Source organism: Chiloscyllium plagiosum, unplaced genomic scaffold, assembly GCF_037043375.1.
Source record: "Chiloscyllium plagiosum isolate Xiang-an unplaced genomic scaffold, Cpla_swu_hap1 HiC_scaffold_29, whole genome shotgun sequence".
Taxonomy (NCBI): Eukaryota; Metazoa; Chordata; class Chondrichthyes; order Orectolobiformes; family Hemiscylliidae; genus Chiloscyllium; species Chiloscyllium plagiosum.
Window position 1 is genome coordinate 23,085,980 of NW_028270167.1, and position 18,862 is coordinate 23,104,841.

Consider the following 18,862-nt stretch of genomic DNA (forward strand, 5'->3'; position numbering starts at 1 on the left):
TAAATTCATAGACAAAATCACTGTTAATAATGAATAATGTTAGTTACGGCAGCAACAGCGATAAATTAATGGGTTACTTCACTGGACAATGACAAATTTATAAACGTGAAAATATACAGGATTACTGTTCCCTCTGATTTTGGTCTCTCAGATCTTCCTCAGGAAAGGTGAGTCCTGAAAGCATCAGAACACTGCGAGCTCCATCAGACTCCTCTGAAGATGCCCAAGCCATACATGCCAAGATGATGAGTCCTGGCAGAGAAAGGGAAATGTCCCTGTACAAAAAGACAAAGCGAGCAATAACCAGCAGGAAATACAGTGTCTCCAAGCATGAGGCTGAGGCTGATGTATCTACACCCATCGAACTTATCAGCAGAGGCCCTGATGGACGCTTCATCATGGATCCCACAGAGATGGAGACATCATTGAAGACGAGGAGGATTGAGGGCTTTCCTTTTGCAGAAGAGACTGACACCTACCCTGAGTTCCGGCAATCGGACGAAGAAAACAATGAGACTCTAACTCCAACTGCCATAATGGGCTTGAAGTCTCAGCTCTCCCCTCTCTCATCAAGTCAAGAGTCATACTTACAGCCACCAGCATATAGCCCATCATTCCAGAAAACAGACGAAAGCATGGGAGGCTTAGATGCAAGGCTGCAGGCCACCGGTCAGATCAGGCGACCTGCTAAAGGTTACCCTCCAAGCCAGTTTTATGGTTATCTCAGCAGTAGCTCTGCAGACCAAGACAGTCAGCCATTTTACATGCCAGATATCAGTCCCCTTAGTTCAGTGATGTCTTCACCTCTATTACTTACTGAAGGACCCTTTGGTCACCCCACCCTCCCTGCAGATCAAGGAGATACTGAAATACAGCACTTGGTTGCTTCCAGTAGCACTCTGCCTTTGACTCACACGCCAACTACTATGCGGTCTCCTGAACCATGGAGAAGGAAGGAATTGTCAATCAGCAGCATTGAAAGCTCTCCAGTTATCTTTTCACACCAACAAGATACACCTGAGAGTACACTGCCAAAGGCTGGTCTTCCAAGGGGTGGCCCCCCTTCCTCACTCCAGGTCCCAGCACCATACCACAGTGTGCTGCAACTGGAGGCACCAAAGAGTCGGACTGGCAAACCTCCCAGCAAAACAAGCGGATCAGTCTCCCTCTCTCAAAAACATCCACATCAACCTATGCAACAGAGTCATGGGCAGCTAAAGCATACCAGCCATGGTATAAGTGCACCTACATTGCCTTACACTGAATCAGCCAAACAGGCTGGTCCTAGTGGCACAAGCACATTCAGCCTGGACACCAGGTGGTACGAACCTAGACCCAGGCCCAGACCCAGCCCTAGACAAGGCAGAAGGACTGAGGCCAGTTTACACCAGGTGGTTCTACAGCCTTCCCGGCTCTCCCCTTTGACTCAGAGTCCTATGAGTTCCCATCATGCCTCCCCAGAGATTTCATCCCGTCCACGGCCTCGGCCCAGTTTGCAGCCCTCCCGTGGCATCTTTCCTGCAGGTATCTCTATGGAGATGTCTGAAATTACCCTGCAGCCTCCTGCTGTTGTTAGCTTATCCAGAAGGTCCTCTCCGTCCTCCTCACCAGCACAAAGCAGCACTGCTGGCCAGGGCAGCAGACGAGGAAGCCCCAGTTATAGACCTCACATGGCACTGACACCTTCTACAGGCAGCTACACAGGATCACCTTCTCCTGCAGCAGAACGCAGCGAGTTTTATAGTCAGATCCCTAGCCAAAGGAGGAGAGGTGAAGAAATTCCTCCTTTTGAACACCCACCTTCACACTTATCTACTTCAGGGTAGGTATTTTTTTAAGAAAAAAAGAATGTTGAACCAGATGAGTTGGAAAGCAATTTTGATTTCTTCCCTATGTCTAAGTATTGTTGAGTTATAATGGAATTCCTGTGTTCTAAGATAGGCAACTACTTTATCTTTACTGTACATAGTCCTTTTTTGAATTATCCACCATTTAGTTAGCATCTATTTGCATTCAGTTGAGCAAAACTGCTGGTGTCAGAAATTGAATCCAGCTCATCCAGTTTTCAAATAGTGTTTTTGCTTTCCCAGAATTGTGCTGAAATTGTGTATTAATATTGTGATTGTAATGAAGTTTGCTAGACAGGGAATTCCAATGCAAAATTTCCTTCAATTTCTAATTATCTTCATTGTGCCCAATGTGTGAGCTAACATTTACACACTTTTATTACAAATTCTAACAGAAATGTTGAGACCATTCACATCTCTGAGTCAGCACCTTGTAGGTTCAGGGCACAGTCTTGGTCTTCATCACAAAAAATAGCTCGAGTGCAGAATTTATTAGAGGTGCAGTGAGTAAGCCAAAACATTTGAATTAGGGCCAATGTTGGTTTATTCTGGTTTGAAGAAAATATGAATGTCCATGTGGCGTCTTGGCCAACCTCCATCTCTCAAATTTCGGTCTCACTAAAATGAGGTAAATTAGTTGGTCATTGTTTGGTAATTGAATTAATTAAATATATACGAACATGATAAGATGCTACATAAATGTAGAATACAAATATACATAATCTTCATTCTGCTGAAATGAGTGATTCTCACATTACAGGTATTATAAGGTGAAACTAGCCATGAAAGCATCAGTTCATGTAGAACAATTGTTCTACCCCTCCAATGATGTGAATGATGTCTCAGAGCAGTGGTACCTGCAATAGAACAGCCATACTCCTGAGGGGATAGAAGATGTCTTTAATTATGTCTTTGTTAATTATGTAAGGTCAGATTTTAAGGGAACAGAATTTATTTCAGTTTCTGCCTCGGTCTTTCCACAGTCCAGGGGGTCCCAAAGGCAAGTGATTCTGGGGAATCTGCCTAATGTGGCACTGCTTGCCTTCCTGCTACTCACTGCTCCTCCAGTCTCAAGTTGTTTTCCTCTCACATTCACTGCATATTCGTCAGGTGCAGTTGTGTCTAGTAACAATAAGCACAGAAGAGAAGCTGTGAGTGCAGGAGCAGTAAGAAGGTGAGCAGCAGTGAATGAGCTCTCAGACTGATCAGACAGTAATTTATGATCAGCAGCTGTTGGCTAAAACACTGCCAGATTGGGAGAGGTCAGCAGACTGCTGGGTGCGCATGGTCTGCTTAGCCAAGACCATCATCCTGGTATAGTCATCTCACAAAACTACAAAGCAGTGCATTGGGTTAGGGGATTAGGAGGAGGGACTGCTTAGTGAATGATTCAGGAGAGGAGATTTGGGAAAAGAGGCTTCAAATGGTTGTGTTCCAACAAGTAATTACAATGTTGGTAAGTAATACATTATTATAGACATACATTTACCTGTAATGTGTAATTATAATAGTTTATGAGACACATGGTCACTAAATCAGTAGTTTGTATGGCGTATGCAGAAAATTAATGGATCTGAACAGAGGTATAAGAAAATTGAAGTTTGAGAACCACTGTTCTAGAACACAGCTTTGGGAGCAAAAACACATAATGATCTAACCTTAGTTTCCCAGAGTGCAGTCAGCTGAAGCTGACCTTTTAACTTTACCTTCTTTTGATTAGGGTGGAAGAACCTTTGAAACTCCGATGGTTGAAACTTATGCTCTGCAGCTTTCACAGGAAGCTTATGGTTGCTGTTTGCTGCAGGACCTTGTTACATAGGTTGGTCTGCTCTATAGAGGATTCTACATGCACAGTGCTGGTGGCAGAGCCCCAGCTGCATCCTGTCCATGATTCTCTCTCTCTCTCTTCATTTTAATGGGCAGGATAACCACTACAGTGAGCAGGTTAGGCTCCTTGCTAATAGTATGCATTCATATATTGGTCCTTAATGTCCAGAAAGTAGACTATTGAATAGTGTAATGGCTATAACATTCTAAATTTGGATAATATATTACAACAGTAAATCATCAGGAAATTATTTGCTGTTAAACCCTTGTTTAAGTGCCACTTACGCAATAAATGCTGGACTTTGTTGGGTGATTTTAATGGAAGAAATAGCTTTCAAATAGTTAGGCAGGTGATAACATCTCCAATTTAGAACAGTGCTCAGTCATTATATGGACAAGCACATCCCCTGATGTCATAATGGCAATTATACATGGCTCCCTTGCATTGTCTGTTATCACAAGTGACGAGTTATCGTTGAAATTGCTGACAGCATTCAGATTCTAATCTACATTGTAGTCTACTCACAAATGCTAATGATGCTAAAATTACTGTCTGCCGCATAAGTCTCAGAACACCATATACACTCCTAAGATATTCTTCTGTCTTCTACTTTAATGAAAGCATTAATCCATTTGTTTAAATTAATTGGCTCATCTTTTACAATAATGGTTTTAGAACTCTCAGGCAAATGCTTTAAGCGCTTTTGCACTAATACTACAAATGGTCATTCTAATCCATTGTGATCATTAGCAAACCTCAACTAAACCAAAACAAATCAGTTATAAAACCTGATATGAGTGCTTGATAAAGGCTAAATCAATCTGTTTTATGATCATATTTGTTTTTGTAAATCAAAGTGTACAGACCAGGATAACCAATCACAAAGTTGCATTCAAGAGCCAATCCAATGCTGTATGCCTCTTCACGGGATAAGTAGAGGTGACCAAAAATGCTACTCCATTCCATCACAGTGATAGATATTTTGATCAGCCTTTTTGAAGAAAAATTAACTTTCTTTAGCAAATCTGGAGGTTATTTAGAAGGTGTACTTTTAAATACATATTTCCAAATTAACTGTATCCTCTATTCTGAACTTAGAAGAGTTCAGAACTTGTGGTAAGAATATAAGAACCAGGAACACATCAGTTTCCCCTTCAAAAATGCTTTACGTTTAATACAGCCATGGTCAATCTTCTACTTACAATTTCATCTTCTCAAACCATCCAATATCCTTTAACTTCCTTAGTATCTAAAATTCTTATTAATCTCTTTTCAATATATTCAATGCCTGAGCATCCTCAGCCTTCTAGGATAGTGAACTTTGAACAAAGTGATTTCTCCTCCTCTCAGTTGTAAATATTCATTCTCTTAGGTGAGGCTGTTACCCGAGTTCTCAACTCCCCAGCCAGGGACAAAAGTTCTCAGCTTGTACCCTATAAAGCCTGTGAAAAATTGTAGTTTTGATTTCACTTCTCATTTTACTAAATTCCAGGGAATATAGGCCTAGTTTACTTGATCTCTCCTCATTTCCTCATCTCAAGATACTGTCCAGTGAATAATTATTCCACCAAAACTAATACATCTTTTCTTAGCTAAAGGCACTAAAACTTTGTATTTTTCTTGAAAAAAAACGAAGGGAGTGTAAAATTATAATAAGATCTCTTCAATGTTATATATTAATCCCTTTTTAATAGAAACTAACATTCCATTGCTATTCAATTGTCTGCCATATTTGCATGTTGTCTTTCTGCATTTCATGTACTAAGGCACCCAGATCCCTCTAAACTGCAACTAGAGTTTTTGAATTCCTAAATTTATACAAGTGCTGCTAGTGGCTTTGGAACAAATCAGATGGTCCCATATATGATTTGAATGCAAGTCATTCCAGCTCTTCTGCCGACTGAGAACTATTGTCTGTTTAGCCATGTATTTCATTTGAAAAAGAGGAAGAAAGTTGGCATAATCCAAATGAACAGAGTAAATATTCTGCTAAATAATTTTTGCATGTAATTTCTGTGTCAAGATTTCTCCCTTACAAATCAAGTTTTAGGTTATCTGAGAATGTTCAGATTCCAATATCTAATCAAAGGAAATTGTTGTCAATCCATATATTCAACCCTGATAAGCAAGAAGCATTACAAATCAACTGCAACAATACAAATTATTTCTGAAATTTAGAATTACCGCTATTCACAGGATGAATCAACAGATTAATTCTTTCCCGAAGCCTCCTCCACATGTTGAATGAGAAACTATAAAATGGCCTTGAAAATAATTTTGAATGGTTATTAACTGTTCATTTCTTTATTAATTACTGCTGCTAACATTCTTTAATGCTTCATAATGACATTTTAGGGATGAGCTAACTACTCAGCAATCAAATAATGTATTAATGTTCTGCTCAGGCTCATGCCAAGAATAGTACATAAAGTAGGTCCAAACTGCCAATGTTACTGTGACAGTAATTGGATATTCAGAAGTTGTGTTCTAGAAACTTAAAGTGTGAGTCTGAGTTTTGACACCAAGGCAAATTTATGCTATCTCCAATTTCCAGTCAGTTTTTTCCTCATCCCAGGTATGTTTAGTGATCTCTAACATATTTGCATCTTATTAAGGTACCATCCATTCACCATTGTACATGCATACGTAATTTCATATTGACCATTTTTAAAATGGTGGCGTTCACCTTACACATTGCTTTGAAATTTCCATTTTTGGGTAAATCAGAATTGGCCGCAGGCTTGCGAGCAATTCAAAGAACTGAATATTTCTACTAAGATGACCAATTCATTCCTTTTTTAACCTGCTACATTTCTGTCAATCCCGAGACTCAAAGGCATTGTGTTTTATTTACGTAGACAAGGTGTAAAAGTTTCGTTCAGTTTTGTTGAAAGAAGAAAGCCTACTTTTATATCACTGGGTATGTTTTCTTGTTACTTAATTATGGTTATACACCATTCAGTCAACCTGTTCCACAGGCTTTTGACATGCTCAAGGTTTAAGTACAGTGAAAAGAATGATAGTATTGAAAATGCTGCTTCAGCTCAGGCTGCAAATAGGTTACTATATTTGTGTGTAATATAATCCAAAGATAATGTTTTAAACAGAAAATGAGTTTCTAGAGAATTATAAGGAGTTCATATACTTTGGCTTTGATTTGGGAGTTGGATTTGGCAGTCTGTAGCTGAATTGTTCAGAATTTCCCACAATGCTGTGTTTTTTAAAATTGTTTGAATCCCACATTGAGCGACAGAAGCTGCTAGTCTTTGGTAATCGAAAGAGTTTGTGTGAAAATTAACTTTTGTGAATCTCAGATCAGTTTAAAGGACAAAGGAGGCCCAATCCTGGACGTCAACAGCTCTGTGGTTTATCTTGATCTTGGATTGATGTTGCAGTTAATAATATTCCACATCCACGAATCATCCCTGTAGTGTCAGATCAATGTTAAGTGCTAGTGATGTGAAAGAAGAGTAATTCTGTGTAACACGCATCAATTTTCTATGAAGATACACATTTTGAAAAAATATTGAACTTCTGGAAAAAAGCAAACATTTAAAAGTCAACTGGAAAAAGTAATATTCATATATTCGGTATTATAGTCAGCTAGATGACTGAAGCACTTGGGAATCTATTATCATGCATATGTATCAAAACTTAACTGGCAAATCTACAAAAGTGGAGCTTTTATTTGCCTTACACAAAGTCTATCCTCCTTCCTATCAGCATCATTGACATCTTGCCTAGCTCTAGAGTCAAGGCTTAGAAACCCTTGCCCCTGATTATGTGTGGGACTACTGCTTATATTCAAATAACATTATGTCAGTCACCAAATAAATCACTGGCAAACTTGCCATTCTTGATTCTGCCAAACCCCCCTTAGAACATTGAGTGACAGAAGTGTGGCTGAATGAGAAAGGTACAACCCCAATATGAATGGCTTAAATTTACATGCTCTAGCAGTAAGTCAAGGTGTCTGGTGAATCCTGCTTCAGGCATCAGTTAGCCAAGAATACAAAAGCATACCAACTCAGATCCAATTTTCCTTCACAGGATTATTATTTTGAATGTAAGCCCATCCGAAAGGCACTCTGATTACCTCCCTTTCACATAATAAGTATAAGGCTGGGCTATCTCTGTCATTTCAGTAATGATGTTCCCCTCACCTTCCATTTCTTTTTAACTGAAGTTTTAACTGATGCCAGGATAACCTTGAATGAATGAGGCTGAATGTATATATAGCCAGGGAAGGTTGGTAATTACTAATTAGCAATAACTACTTGTTTTCCAGCTACCAGACAACGTATGCAATAATCTTACAAGCATTTAAACAATGATGGGCAGGCAATGTCTTTCTGACCCATCTGGTATATCTTTCAGAGTTGTGATACTTTGTTTATCACAGTAAGTGCACTTTCTACTCCATCTGAAAACACAATCTCCTGGGAAAGACAAACCATCAGATCAAATCCAGGCTAATTCCAGGGGAACAAAAACAGGAAATTCCATTCTTAGGTAATTAAAAATAGTCTAGCAGGTCACTCTGGCCCTGAATTTCCCGCCAATGCTATTTCTTGGAGAAGTTGCTGTCCATCCAGCCAGGATCCGCTTTGGCTCTCATTTGTAGAAGACAGAGATGTGCTCAATCTCCAGTAAAGATTCTTCGATATTAGAAAACATAACTGTTAAATCTCATTATGTTTCTTAACAAAGAAAGTTGCTGACTGTACATTCAAATGTGTTATATATAAAGATGGGACAATGAGGGGCATCCATCACAGTTTCTTGTCCTATATGTATATCACATTTATATTTCTTATGCGCAGAACATTTACCTTCATCTTTAGATCAGACATAGCAACATGATCACTATTTTGGATGAAACTGATTTGCCTCCTTTTTTCACTGTCAAAGCAAAAGAAACTAGATTCTCAGTCATCTTCACTGTGATTGTGTGAAAAACTGCGCCAACACTGCATTGAACTTATTCTATATGTGCAATGGATTTGTCATTATTCCCAGAATAGCTACTTGATGTGAAGTCACCTGTTAGTGAATGGTAAGGCTAGCTGCTCTGAGGCCTACAGCAGTGATGAGAACACCTATTGTTGCTGGTTTCTGTGAGTATTTGTCATGCATACAAGTCTACAGTCTGATAACTTGCTTTTCCAAGAATTAGGAAAAAGAAATTTACAACTGTATACAGAGATCATCAAAAATTCCTCTTTAGTTTTAAGTCATAGCATAAATAAATAAATGGCCTCACCAGGAGAGGAGCAACATATTCTATTTTTAATGGGTCATAGCTATATCTTGTAAGATATCTGAGAAGGGGCCAAAATATTTACACCTACTGTGAATTACCAATCCTAATGTAGATAAAGTGGACCAGCAGTACAGTCAGAAAGTATTGCAATCTGGAACATTCAGCACAGGTCACCAGGGCTCCTCTCACACAGTTTGGAAGACTTGTATTTCATTGACAGCCAAATGAGAATGTTAGGCTGGCTTTTAGTTTTCCAGTGAAGCCACCAAGGTCTGTGGCCCAATTATTCATATACACAGATACCTTATGTGGTTTAGCAACCTTAAATAGACAGGATAATAGTTGCCTTATGCACTCAATTCTCAGCTGTATTTATTGGAATATTATTAATGTCACCTTAAGTTGCCCTGAAAAAGCTCTAAGTATTTATCTTCAGAGATAGGTCCCATTAGCAGCTATTGTTTGTTCATAGCAGGGATTCTATTATTACTGCTATGGTAATTCATTACACTTGGTAAAATATTTAGATTTGTTTCCATTACTACATAGGTATTACATTGGTAACTGCTATACCTGTCCACTTGCCCTTACCATGAAGATCATTCCGATGCTAAACCATTTGGAGAGTGAACTTAACTGTAGACATCAAAACCTTAGTATCAAAGGAAAAACATGCATGGGCTTGACGTCCTGAAATATACCCACTAATTGTAAAATATATTCATATGAGTCTATGCTAATAATACTTTTGCTCTAAATAATGTGCATTCAGAAATGGCTAGAATAATGAAACACAAAGTCAGGAGAGATGAGTAACTGTCTCCTGTTTCTTACATCTACTAGAAACTATAAGTGAAGTAAATTCTGGTAATACTGTGTTCATTTCTTAATGGACTCTATCCCAAATGGAAAAGCTTCCCATAACATTTTCCTAATTTCTTTAACCAGATAATGCATAAGCATACACAGTGTGAAGCCTGGAATATTCACACTAATTCCAGTTGGCAAGGCAACTACTATGGAATATCAGCATTTTTAGACTGACATGGGAAATGGTGCTGCTTCTGTATGTCGATATGACCAAGAATTTTTTTTTAACTCCTAAAATGCACAAAGAGAATTAAATTGCATTGGTAATCAGATGCCAATTATCAACAATTTTGTAAGTCAGAATTCATTATGAAGCCTATCTGAAGATGCACAATATGTAAATGAAAAATAAACCAATAAGGACACTTGAAACTTTAATCGAGGTCACTGTAAAATAAACAAGCTATGTATGGTATTGAATATAATTGGGAAGGGACTACAGAAGGACACTGTGCTTATAAGTTTGTGACTGCACTTAGAGGCTGTTGATATATCTTCTGTCCTTTCGATGAGAAGTAAATGTCAGCCAAAATGCTTTGGTTTATTATTGCTGAGTTGAGTTGGTCCTTTGCCACAATATGAACTCGAGGGCTCATAGCTCAGGTCTCCATTCAACCGGATACAATCGATCAGGGTGTGATAATATGAGTTTGAAGGTTGACATTAATCAATCTTGAAACGTTCTAACCCAAGGCTGCCTGAAATTCTCAATCACTGCTTAAGTGTTCCATTTTTCTCTTCTCTCTGTGAACTCTTTTTCAAGTGAGTTGCAGGTAAAATTATCATGTCTTGTCATTGTGCTTGAAAACTCCGTATTGTTTTCTTAAAAATGACGTGAAAGTGTCTTTTTGTTTTGTTTAAGATCCTGTTCCATTCTCATTGATGTCAGGTGCAGTGTACACAGAACCCACTGGCATTATTGAGCATCCTGCTCTTGTATCTGAATGTCTTCATTCGTTTAATGAATATTCTTCAAATTAAATGGATCATTCAGAGTCTTAACTGCTTTGTTTTTGATTAATCTCAGCTATCACGGCAGTGTTGTTGTGACCAGGTCCTCAACACCTCAATAGGTAAGGGTTGAATCCATGTCTGAAAGGTGGGGGGGGGCAGCAGGTGGGGCTTTTAAACTCATTTTTCCTTTAAAGGGGAATACAATACTTGGAACGTTCTTTGCCTGCCATTGCTTTCCACTTTTACATTCAATTTTACGTCATTTTCTTTGTTTCTGTCTGATTTTTCCTTCATTACCAACTGTTAAATTCTCTGCCTTATTCAGCATCCAGACAAGTGGGCTTAGAGTTCACATCATGAGCTTCCTCACAGGCCCAACCATGTTGCTACAGGCTCCTCTGTTCAAAATGGGTGTCAAATTGGTTAATGTTTTTTCTTGTTTTATTTTCCTCTTCCATGTTTAACCATTTCACCTTTTCTGGTGATAAGGTATTTCATTAAAAGAAGAAAGCCTTCCTTCTGGGACCTGGGTAACATCAAATAAAAGCCACTATAGATGTTTTTAGCAGATTGGAATGCCAGAACCAACCAGGCAGAAAATAAATGCCCGTGACCATTGTTTTGTGGTCTTTTCTACCTTTACTGTTGAGTAAAAAGAGCCAGGGTGGCTCTTTTCTGCTTGAGTACTACAATGTTCAGTGGACAGGATAAAACTGTAAGCCAATGTTGGCAATGAAATTTTACCATGAATGACATTTGGAAAGCCAGTAATATTTTCAAGAAAACGATGCAAAATCTACCAACAGTCAGTTACCAAGGAAAATGGAAATATTTTCCCAATCAGAACCTTTTTTAAAATCATGCTGCCATTTACATGCTACAATATAATGTGTTTAAGATAACTCTTTATTCTGATGTTCAAAGTGACAGATTTTTAGTGAATATGTCATCATGAAGATGCAAATACTTTAAAATGGGGATTTCCACCAAGTATAAATTGCACATTCTTCAGACATGCTGCAATTCAGATATGACTTTTGAACAAATCAGTCTTAAATTCCTGATGGCACAGATTGGTGGTATTTCTCAGGACTGTATCTGCACCAATCATGTGCCAAGCGCATGTTGGAAAAGCTCTTTACTTTTTTATCATTCTGACCAGAAATGTTTCCGATGATAATATGTTGTCCTCTATTTATATTGCTGTTTCAAAGTGCCTCTATTTTTCATGACATAACTCACTTTTGATCCACTTGAACTGTCATCTTTATGGTTACTTCTAGAGAGGAAACAAAAATCACTCAAATCTTTTGCGTTGTTGAAAATTCAAGTATTCCCCTTTAAAGTCACATCTGCTCAGGCAATGCATGCTTCCGCTAGTTTAACATTGTTGCATTTGTCTTCTGAGTTGCTCAATGTGATTGTTCCTAAGCATTTCCCCCTAATCCTGCCATTTCTCCCCCTTCTGTCAGCATGGTGAAGCCCATTGTAGATAAATATTTATGTTCTTAGATGCAGTGTAATCATTTACTAACTGTCATTAATTTCACATTGCAGCAATTTGTTAGGAACTGTCAAAGAAATTCAGTGAAATTATTTTGAACTGATGAGGTGATATTGCATAAACTGAATAAGCTGTCTGTGATTGATGGGTCTGCTGAAAGTAAAGAGGTTTTGTCTTTCTAAGTCATAAAAATAATGCACTGTACCTTATGGAAGCAGCATAGATTTCAAATAAGCAAATAAAATGGCACCTAAAATCATTACTCAAACAAATTTGGCAATCCAATCCACATCACAGTGTATGATGTTACCTTTCTATTCCATCTTGTGTGAGAGCCATTTTTCAATCCTGCCGAAAGACGGGACACTCCTGTGAAAGCATGACCAATCTATCCTTCAGACTAACTAACAAGTTTTCCACATGATGTAATGAAATAAATATTAAAGGGACTGGACAGCACAGATTATTGGAACACTGTTATTTCACCTCAGTGATGAGATTTGAATCAAGGCCAAACAAATGAATGCTTCCTTCTCTGATAATCATTCAAGGAGTCAAAATAATGCTGTAAATGCCTTGCAGAAATGTGTTGTAAAGTGTCCCTTAAAATTTACTTCCTACAGTGACGTGACTTGTTTGTAGCAAGGGAGGTTGTTTAACACTAAAACTACACATGTGTGATTATTAATAGCTGTATACTTTATGTCCAGTGAATTTTATCTATTCAATTTTAATCTTTACTATAGGAGTTTGATACAGAGTAGTAACTGTGTCTGAATGTTATTTAAAAAGAAAAGGTTAACACTGTAAACAAATTTACATTTTTTTTCTTTGGGCAATATCAATGAGTCCTGGTTGGTTTGTATCCAGCATTCCCTGTCATGATGAACCTTTAGCTTCCTTACACATCTGTAGATTTGACTTTCCATTTGTACTCACAATTCCCTGACAAAAAGAATGTTCACACCAAATTGGGCATCAAAATAAATGTTACACAAACAATCTAAGGTTTATTATTTTTCTTAATTTACAATTTTAAAATAGAATAGTGTGATTGACATGACGGATCACATTATCAGTAAAACTGATGTTATATGATTGACATACCTCTTTCAAACAAATAATTTTTTTAGTAATTTTATAATTATATTTCTTCCTATCTTTTGCGAGGATTTACTTCATGGTGGGGTACATTTGACAGCTGATGAACACGATCCCGTGGTCTTTCTTCATATAAGCTGAGTAGTGAATGTCAAGGAGCATCTTGGTTATGTGGCATCACAACCAAATTGAAATTATTTTCCAACAGACTTGATCATTATACACTTTCATCCCATTTACATTAGCAATTGGGGTGGATTCAATTTTGAAAGTGGATGCGTGCTGAATATCCAAAGTACGCACCTATAATAGGTGCTAGGCCCTTCGTTTTTGGAAATCAGGGTCCTAAGCCTATCCTGTGAAGTCAATTCCACTCAGTAGTCCTTAATTTATAGCTATCTTCTGACTGCACACTAAGTTTCATCATTCCTGTTGTCTGCAGAATGGCTAAGGCGTTAGTTTAACTTCAATCAGGCTGGTTCCTAAGCCACCTTATCTCTCTTCCCATAAGCGTGCATTTGTACTGGCTAAATATCCTTGTAAAATCCTATCTAGTCTGCCCTCTAAACTACAGAGTGTACCACCCTCTGTGCTACCATTTGATATAGTGAAGCCAATTGGCATTGTGACTTCATAAATACTGCCTTCTTCCAGGTGCTGCATCTAGAATTGAGAAAGAAAGGTCAACATTTAGCGTCAAGAATAAGCAGAGATTAGTGCTAAAAGAATGCATGTATCCCAAGCATGCCCTAACCTTAAGAACATGTGCATCATGATGGAATAGTAATGTTGGTATGTGAAGGATATCAAAGAAGTTGAAGCAAGTGATAGGAGAATGAAAAGTTGTGGCATTCTGATCAGAAAGCGTTCTGCAGTGATTGAAGAACAGGGCTTGGTAATCAAGTGATAAGAAATAGGGGTTGAGTACCAGAGCAGCTAGTACATGATTAAGCAGAGAACAGTGAGAGGTATGAGATAGGAACGTTACATTAGCAACTCTTGTTAAGTCATTGCAGTTTTTTTCTCAATTACAATTAAACATACAGGGATAAGCTCCTAGTACTGGCACACTGCCAACTCTGTCCATTTTTCACTTAATCATTATTGTAACCTTTAGGAAGCAAATGACACCCTTCTTGCACAATTCCTCTGCCAACACAGTTGTCAACATTTTCACTGAAGCCCAAAGTCTATGGCGTCTTCCTGCCTCTCCTCCAACTGCCATCTCAGCCAGTTGAATTAAATGCCTTTGGCCACAATCCAGCTCACCTTCAAGAGTTATCATTTGCCTTTTAATAGCAGAGAAGCCTGATTTTTCTACTCATCGTTAGCTAAATTATCAACGAATAGCATTAGCTGTGCTGTTAACCTCAACATTTTTTATGATGCGAGGAGCTAAGACCAGATACAGCACTGCCTCTGACTCACCATGAGCTATGCTTTAATTATTGTATATGGTGATCATTTTGTCCATCAGATGTTATATGTTGTTGTCCTAAATGTAGATTCCTGCATCGAAGTATTAAAAGATTCAGCACATTGGGCTATCTGCTCTGTCCATTCAGCCTCTACTTAGATTAGATTCCCTACAGTGTGGAAACAGGACATTCGGCCCAACCAGTCCACACCAACCCTCCGAAGAGTAACCCACACAGACCCAATTTCCCCCTGACTAATGTACTTAACACTATGGGCAATTTAGTATGGCCCATTCATCTGACCCACACATCTTTGGACTGTGGGATGAAACCGGAGCACCCGGAGGAAACCCACACAGACACAGGGCGAATGTGCAAACTCCACACAGACAGTCGTACCGTACCGGACCGGACAGTACCACCCCATTACCAGCCTTATGGCCCTTGAATGGCGATACAATAGCCACCATAGCAGTATAATATATGCGACATGTCTTCTGTTTGAAAACAATGACTTACATTCTTTAGATTAGATTCCCTACAGTGTGAAAGCCGGCCATTTGGCTCAACAAGTCCACACCGACCCTCCAAAGAAAAACCCACCCAGACCCATTTCCCCATAATAGCAAATTCACTAGTCTGAAATTTATGTTTTAAGAAGTCATGAGATCTGTAGTAGTTTTTGATAATTAAGATCACTTTCCCAATTAAAAAATGGGATTGGGACCCTTGTTCTTGGACACTGATACTGCTACAATGCATCACTACGAATGTAGTAGAGTGGTTTCATTTTTACAAACAACATAGTTATTTGTAATTTGATATAAACTTTTTTGTTTGATATAAACATTTTTGTTTGATAGTATGCTTGAACAAGTTGCATTGGAGTTACAATGGAGTAATTCACCTCCTGACTTCCCAAAGCCTGCCCGTCATCTACAAGATACAAGTCAGGAGTGTCATGAAATATTCCCCACTTGCCTTGAAGTGGGCAGCTCCAACAACACTCAAGAGAGCTTGACACATTGCTGATGAAGGGCTTATGCTCGAAACATCGATTCTGCTGCTCCACAGATGCTGCCTGACCTGCTGTGCTTTTCCAGTACCACACTTTTTGACTCTGATCTCCAGCATCTGCAGTCCTCACTTTCTCCCACTATCCAAGATAAAGCAGCTCATTTGATTGACACCATATTTACAAACATCCACTCCCTCCACCATTGGCAGCCAGAACTCGTAATATGTACTATCTACAACATACACTGCAGACATTCACCAAAGATCCTTAGGCAGCACCTGCCAAACCCACAACCACTCCCATCTAGAAGGAGAAAGGCAGCAGATATATGAGAACACCATCATCTTCAAGTTCTCCTCCAAGCCACTCACTGTCCCAAGTTGGAAATATATTGCTGCTCCTTCACTGTCACTGGGTCAAAATCCTGGAATACCCTCCCTAATGGCATTGTTGGTCAACCCACAGCACATGGACTGCAACAGTTCAAGAAGGCAGCTAACCACCACCTTCCCAAGGGCAAATATGGACAGGCAATAAATGCAAGCCAGCCAGTAATGCCCACATTCTACAAATGAATATAAAAAAATTCTTGTGCTCACCAAGTTAAACACTGGACCAGTTTGGGCTGTCTTGAAATTTGGTGGAGCAGGCTATGGTAAACAGTTTGAGTCAGAATTCATGGGGTTTGCATGAGAATTTAAAATTTGCAGTCATGTTAGATAATTAAAAAAGCAGATTGTGAACGTATCCTGTACATGAAATTGGAGGCATAATCCTGAGGTTTAGCTACATAAGCAATCGCCGTAGGAGGATCCCTGTATTCACTTCTGATTCAATCACTGTTAATGTGGAAAATGATTTTTTTTTCCTCCAGCATTATGTCCCTCACTTTGATGAGTGCATACAAGCAACTAAAAAGAATGTTGGCTTCGTTTGAGAGTGTTCCGGCAATTAACAGTGTTGTAAAATTAATAACTTTTAGATATAGTCAGGAAAAATGGTCCAACAGTCAAAAGATTCATTGAGAAGTTCGTATGAAGCATGAAGTAGCAATTTTCAGTCAATCATCTCATCTTTTTAAACCTCTCTTTGCAGGTCCATGGACGCCCATTGTTTTATCTGCCATCACTTTGTGACATTGAAGTGACCCTGAGTAATGATAATAAAAGTAGACATTCTGGCCAATTCTATTACTAGCAGAGTATTGCAGAATAAACTTTGGCAAATAGGGTGCAGAACTGTGTACTCTTAGAATTTAATTATGAGCCAGGATCACTTCAAGACTCCATTCTGATTATAAGAGAGCCTTATTTTAAGATCTTCTCAGTCATAGCCAATAATGAGGTCCATTATCCCATGGAGGGTGGTGGAAATAATGGAAGCCCCAGGTGGGCTCTGTCAATGTCATAGAGGAAATGTGATGCAGTCTCTGAAGAGGTTAGAGTCTATGGGACAACCAAGAGTGTGTACCCCATTGAGGCCCACAGCTCCAGGTTGTGTTGCCAGTGAAAGGTCCAGGTTTCCTGGATGGCATGTCCACTCAGCCCATCGGGCACTTCAGTGCAAAGATGATGTACCTACCTTTGTCAGATGGATGACCACTGCTGTTGGCGAGCTGCCACTGGAAAGATTATTGAAGTAGGTTAGGCTGCTGAACTAACACTTTTCTTCAAAATTCCTCAGTGCCCAAGCTTAAAAACCACTCCCATAAGAAGAGCATTAAGAGCCATTGGAGTTAGAGTTTGCCTCTTTAAATCATTTGAGTTGCTCTCATTAGTTACAAGGCATGAAACTGAAAATAATAAACTTACCTTCTTTTAAAAATAGTGACATGCATCAGGCAAGCATTTCCTTTGATGTAATATTTAGCCAAATGTGTAGTGCTGGAAAAGCGCAGCCGGTCAGACAGTATCCGAGGAGCAGGAGAGTCGATGTTTCAAGCGTAAGCTCTTCATCACATTCCTGACGAAGAGTTTATGGTTGAAACGTTGACTCTCCTGCTCCCCGGATGCTACTTGACCGGCTGTGCTTTTCCAGCGCCACACGTTTTGACTCTGATCTCCAATATCTGCAGTCCTCACGTTCTCATAATATTTAGCCAGTTGGTGGACCAAGAGTCTTAATGCGATTGTAATTCTGTCATTACAGTTTTACTTGAATCAGCAAATGCAATACCTAATACAGAATCATTGCAAATACATTCAGGTATAATGACAAGAGAAATGGAAGAAGTAACTAAAGAAGCTTAATTGGCACATTTGATGGTTTGGTCTGTTCAGCAAGGTGATAGTTTGGTTTCAAGAAATGAAATTCTTTTTCAATTCTTGCAGCCAATGGAAGCATTAAATGACCCAAACTAGGAATTGCACAGATCAGGAGCAAAGCAGAACTACCTCTTCCTTGCCTTCACCTCAAATCAAAAGGACAGGCTGCAGGAACAAAGTTATTTTTTAAATGTCTTTGTATCACTGTAAGTGTATAAATGAGATCACTGAAATGCCCTTTCACAGATGCATCCCACAATAAAGCAACAAAACAATAATCACTGACAGAGATTTCTACTATTTAGTGGGATTATGCACAAGTTTTCATCTTGGTATGTTTATGTTCATATTTCAGGCTTTCATTACAGGGAAGTGTCTTTCAACTCATTAACCTTGATCAGATTCAAAACAAGGTCCTGTGGATGAAAACTGCAATGGGCTTTTTCCCTACACATCCGTCCTGTATATGTGTTCATTAAGCAAGAAATCACATATGTTTTACTGGATGAAAGTTCATCACACCATTTCAAAAGAGTTGTGTTGAATGAGAGTTTTCATGTGTCTTTTAACTATTGAGTGCATACTTGTGAAAAAAGTCCTGTAAATAATTTGTACAAAATGTACATTTTAGTTCAGTGTGCTGTGCAGAAAAAAAGATAACATGGATGCGTTTTGGAAGAACTCTGTGGCCCATATACATAGATTATGTTGAAATATTCATAAACAATTTGAATATGCATACAGCTGCAATGTTTCACAAAGTAGCTAAATTCTTTACCCATTAATTATTGTATT

At 38.7% G+C, this 18,862-nt stretch overlaps 1 protein-coding gene and 1 long non-coding RNA gene across 3 annotated transcripts in view; one reads left to right on the forward strand and one right to left on the reverse strand.

Moving 5' to 3' along the window:
• LOC148142269 (uncharacterized) overlaps positions 1 to 12,620 on the reverse strand; it is a 50,941-nt gene extending 38,321 nt beyond the window's left edge. The window contains exon 1 of the long non-coding RNA XR_015751996.1: positions 12,577 to 12,620. This is a non-coding gene — a long non-coding RNA (uncharacterized LOC148142269). The remainder of the gene's footprint in view (positions 1 to 12,576) is intronic.
• igsf9bb (immunoglobulin superfamily, member 9Bb) overlaps positions 1 to 18,862 on the forward strand; it is a 651,679-nt gene that overhangs the window by 613,482 nt on the left and 19,335 nt on the right. For both annotated transcript variants that reach the window (XM_043676763.2, XM_043676764.2), the window contains exon 18: positions 152 to 1,822. In XM_043676763.2, coding sequence (XP_043532698.1) covers positions 152 to 1,822 — 1,671 coding nt within the window. The remainder of the gene's footprint in view (positions 1 to 151; positions 1,823 to 18,862) is intronic.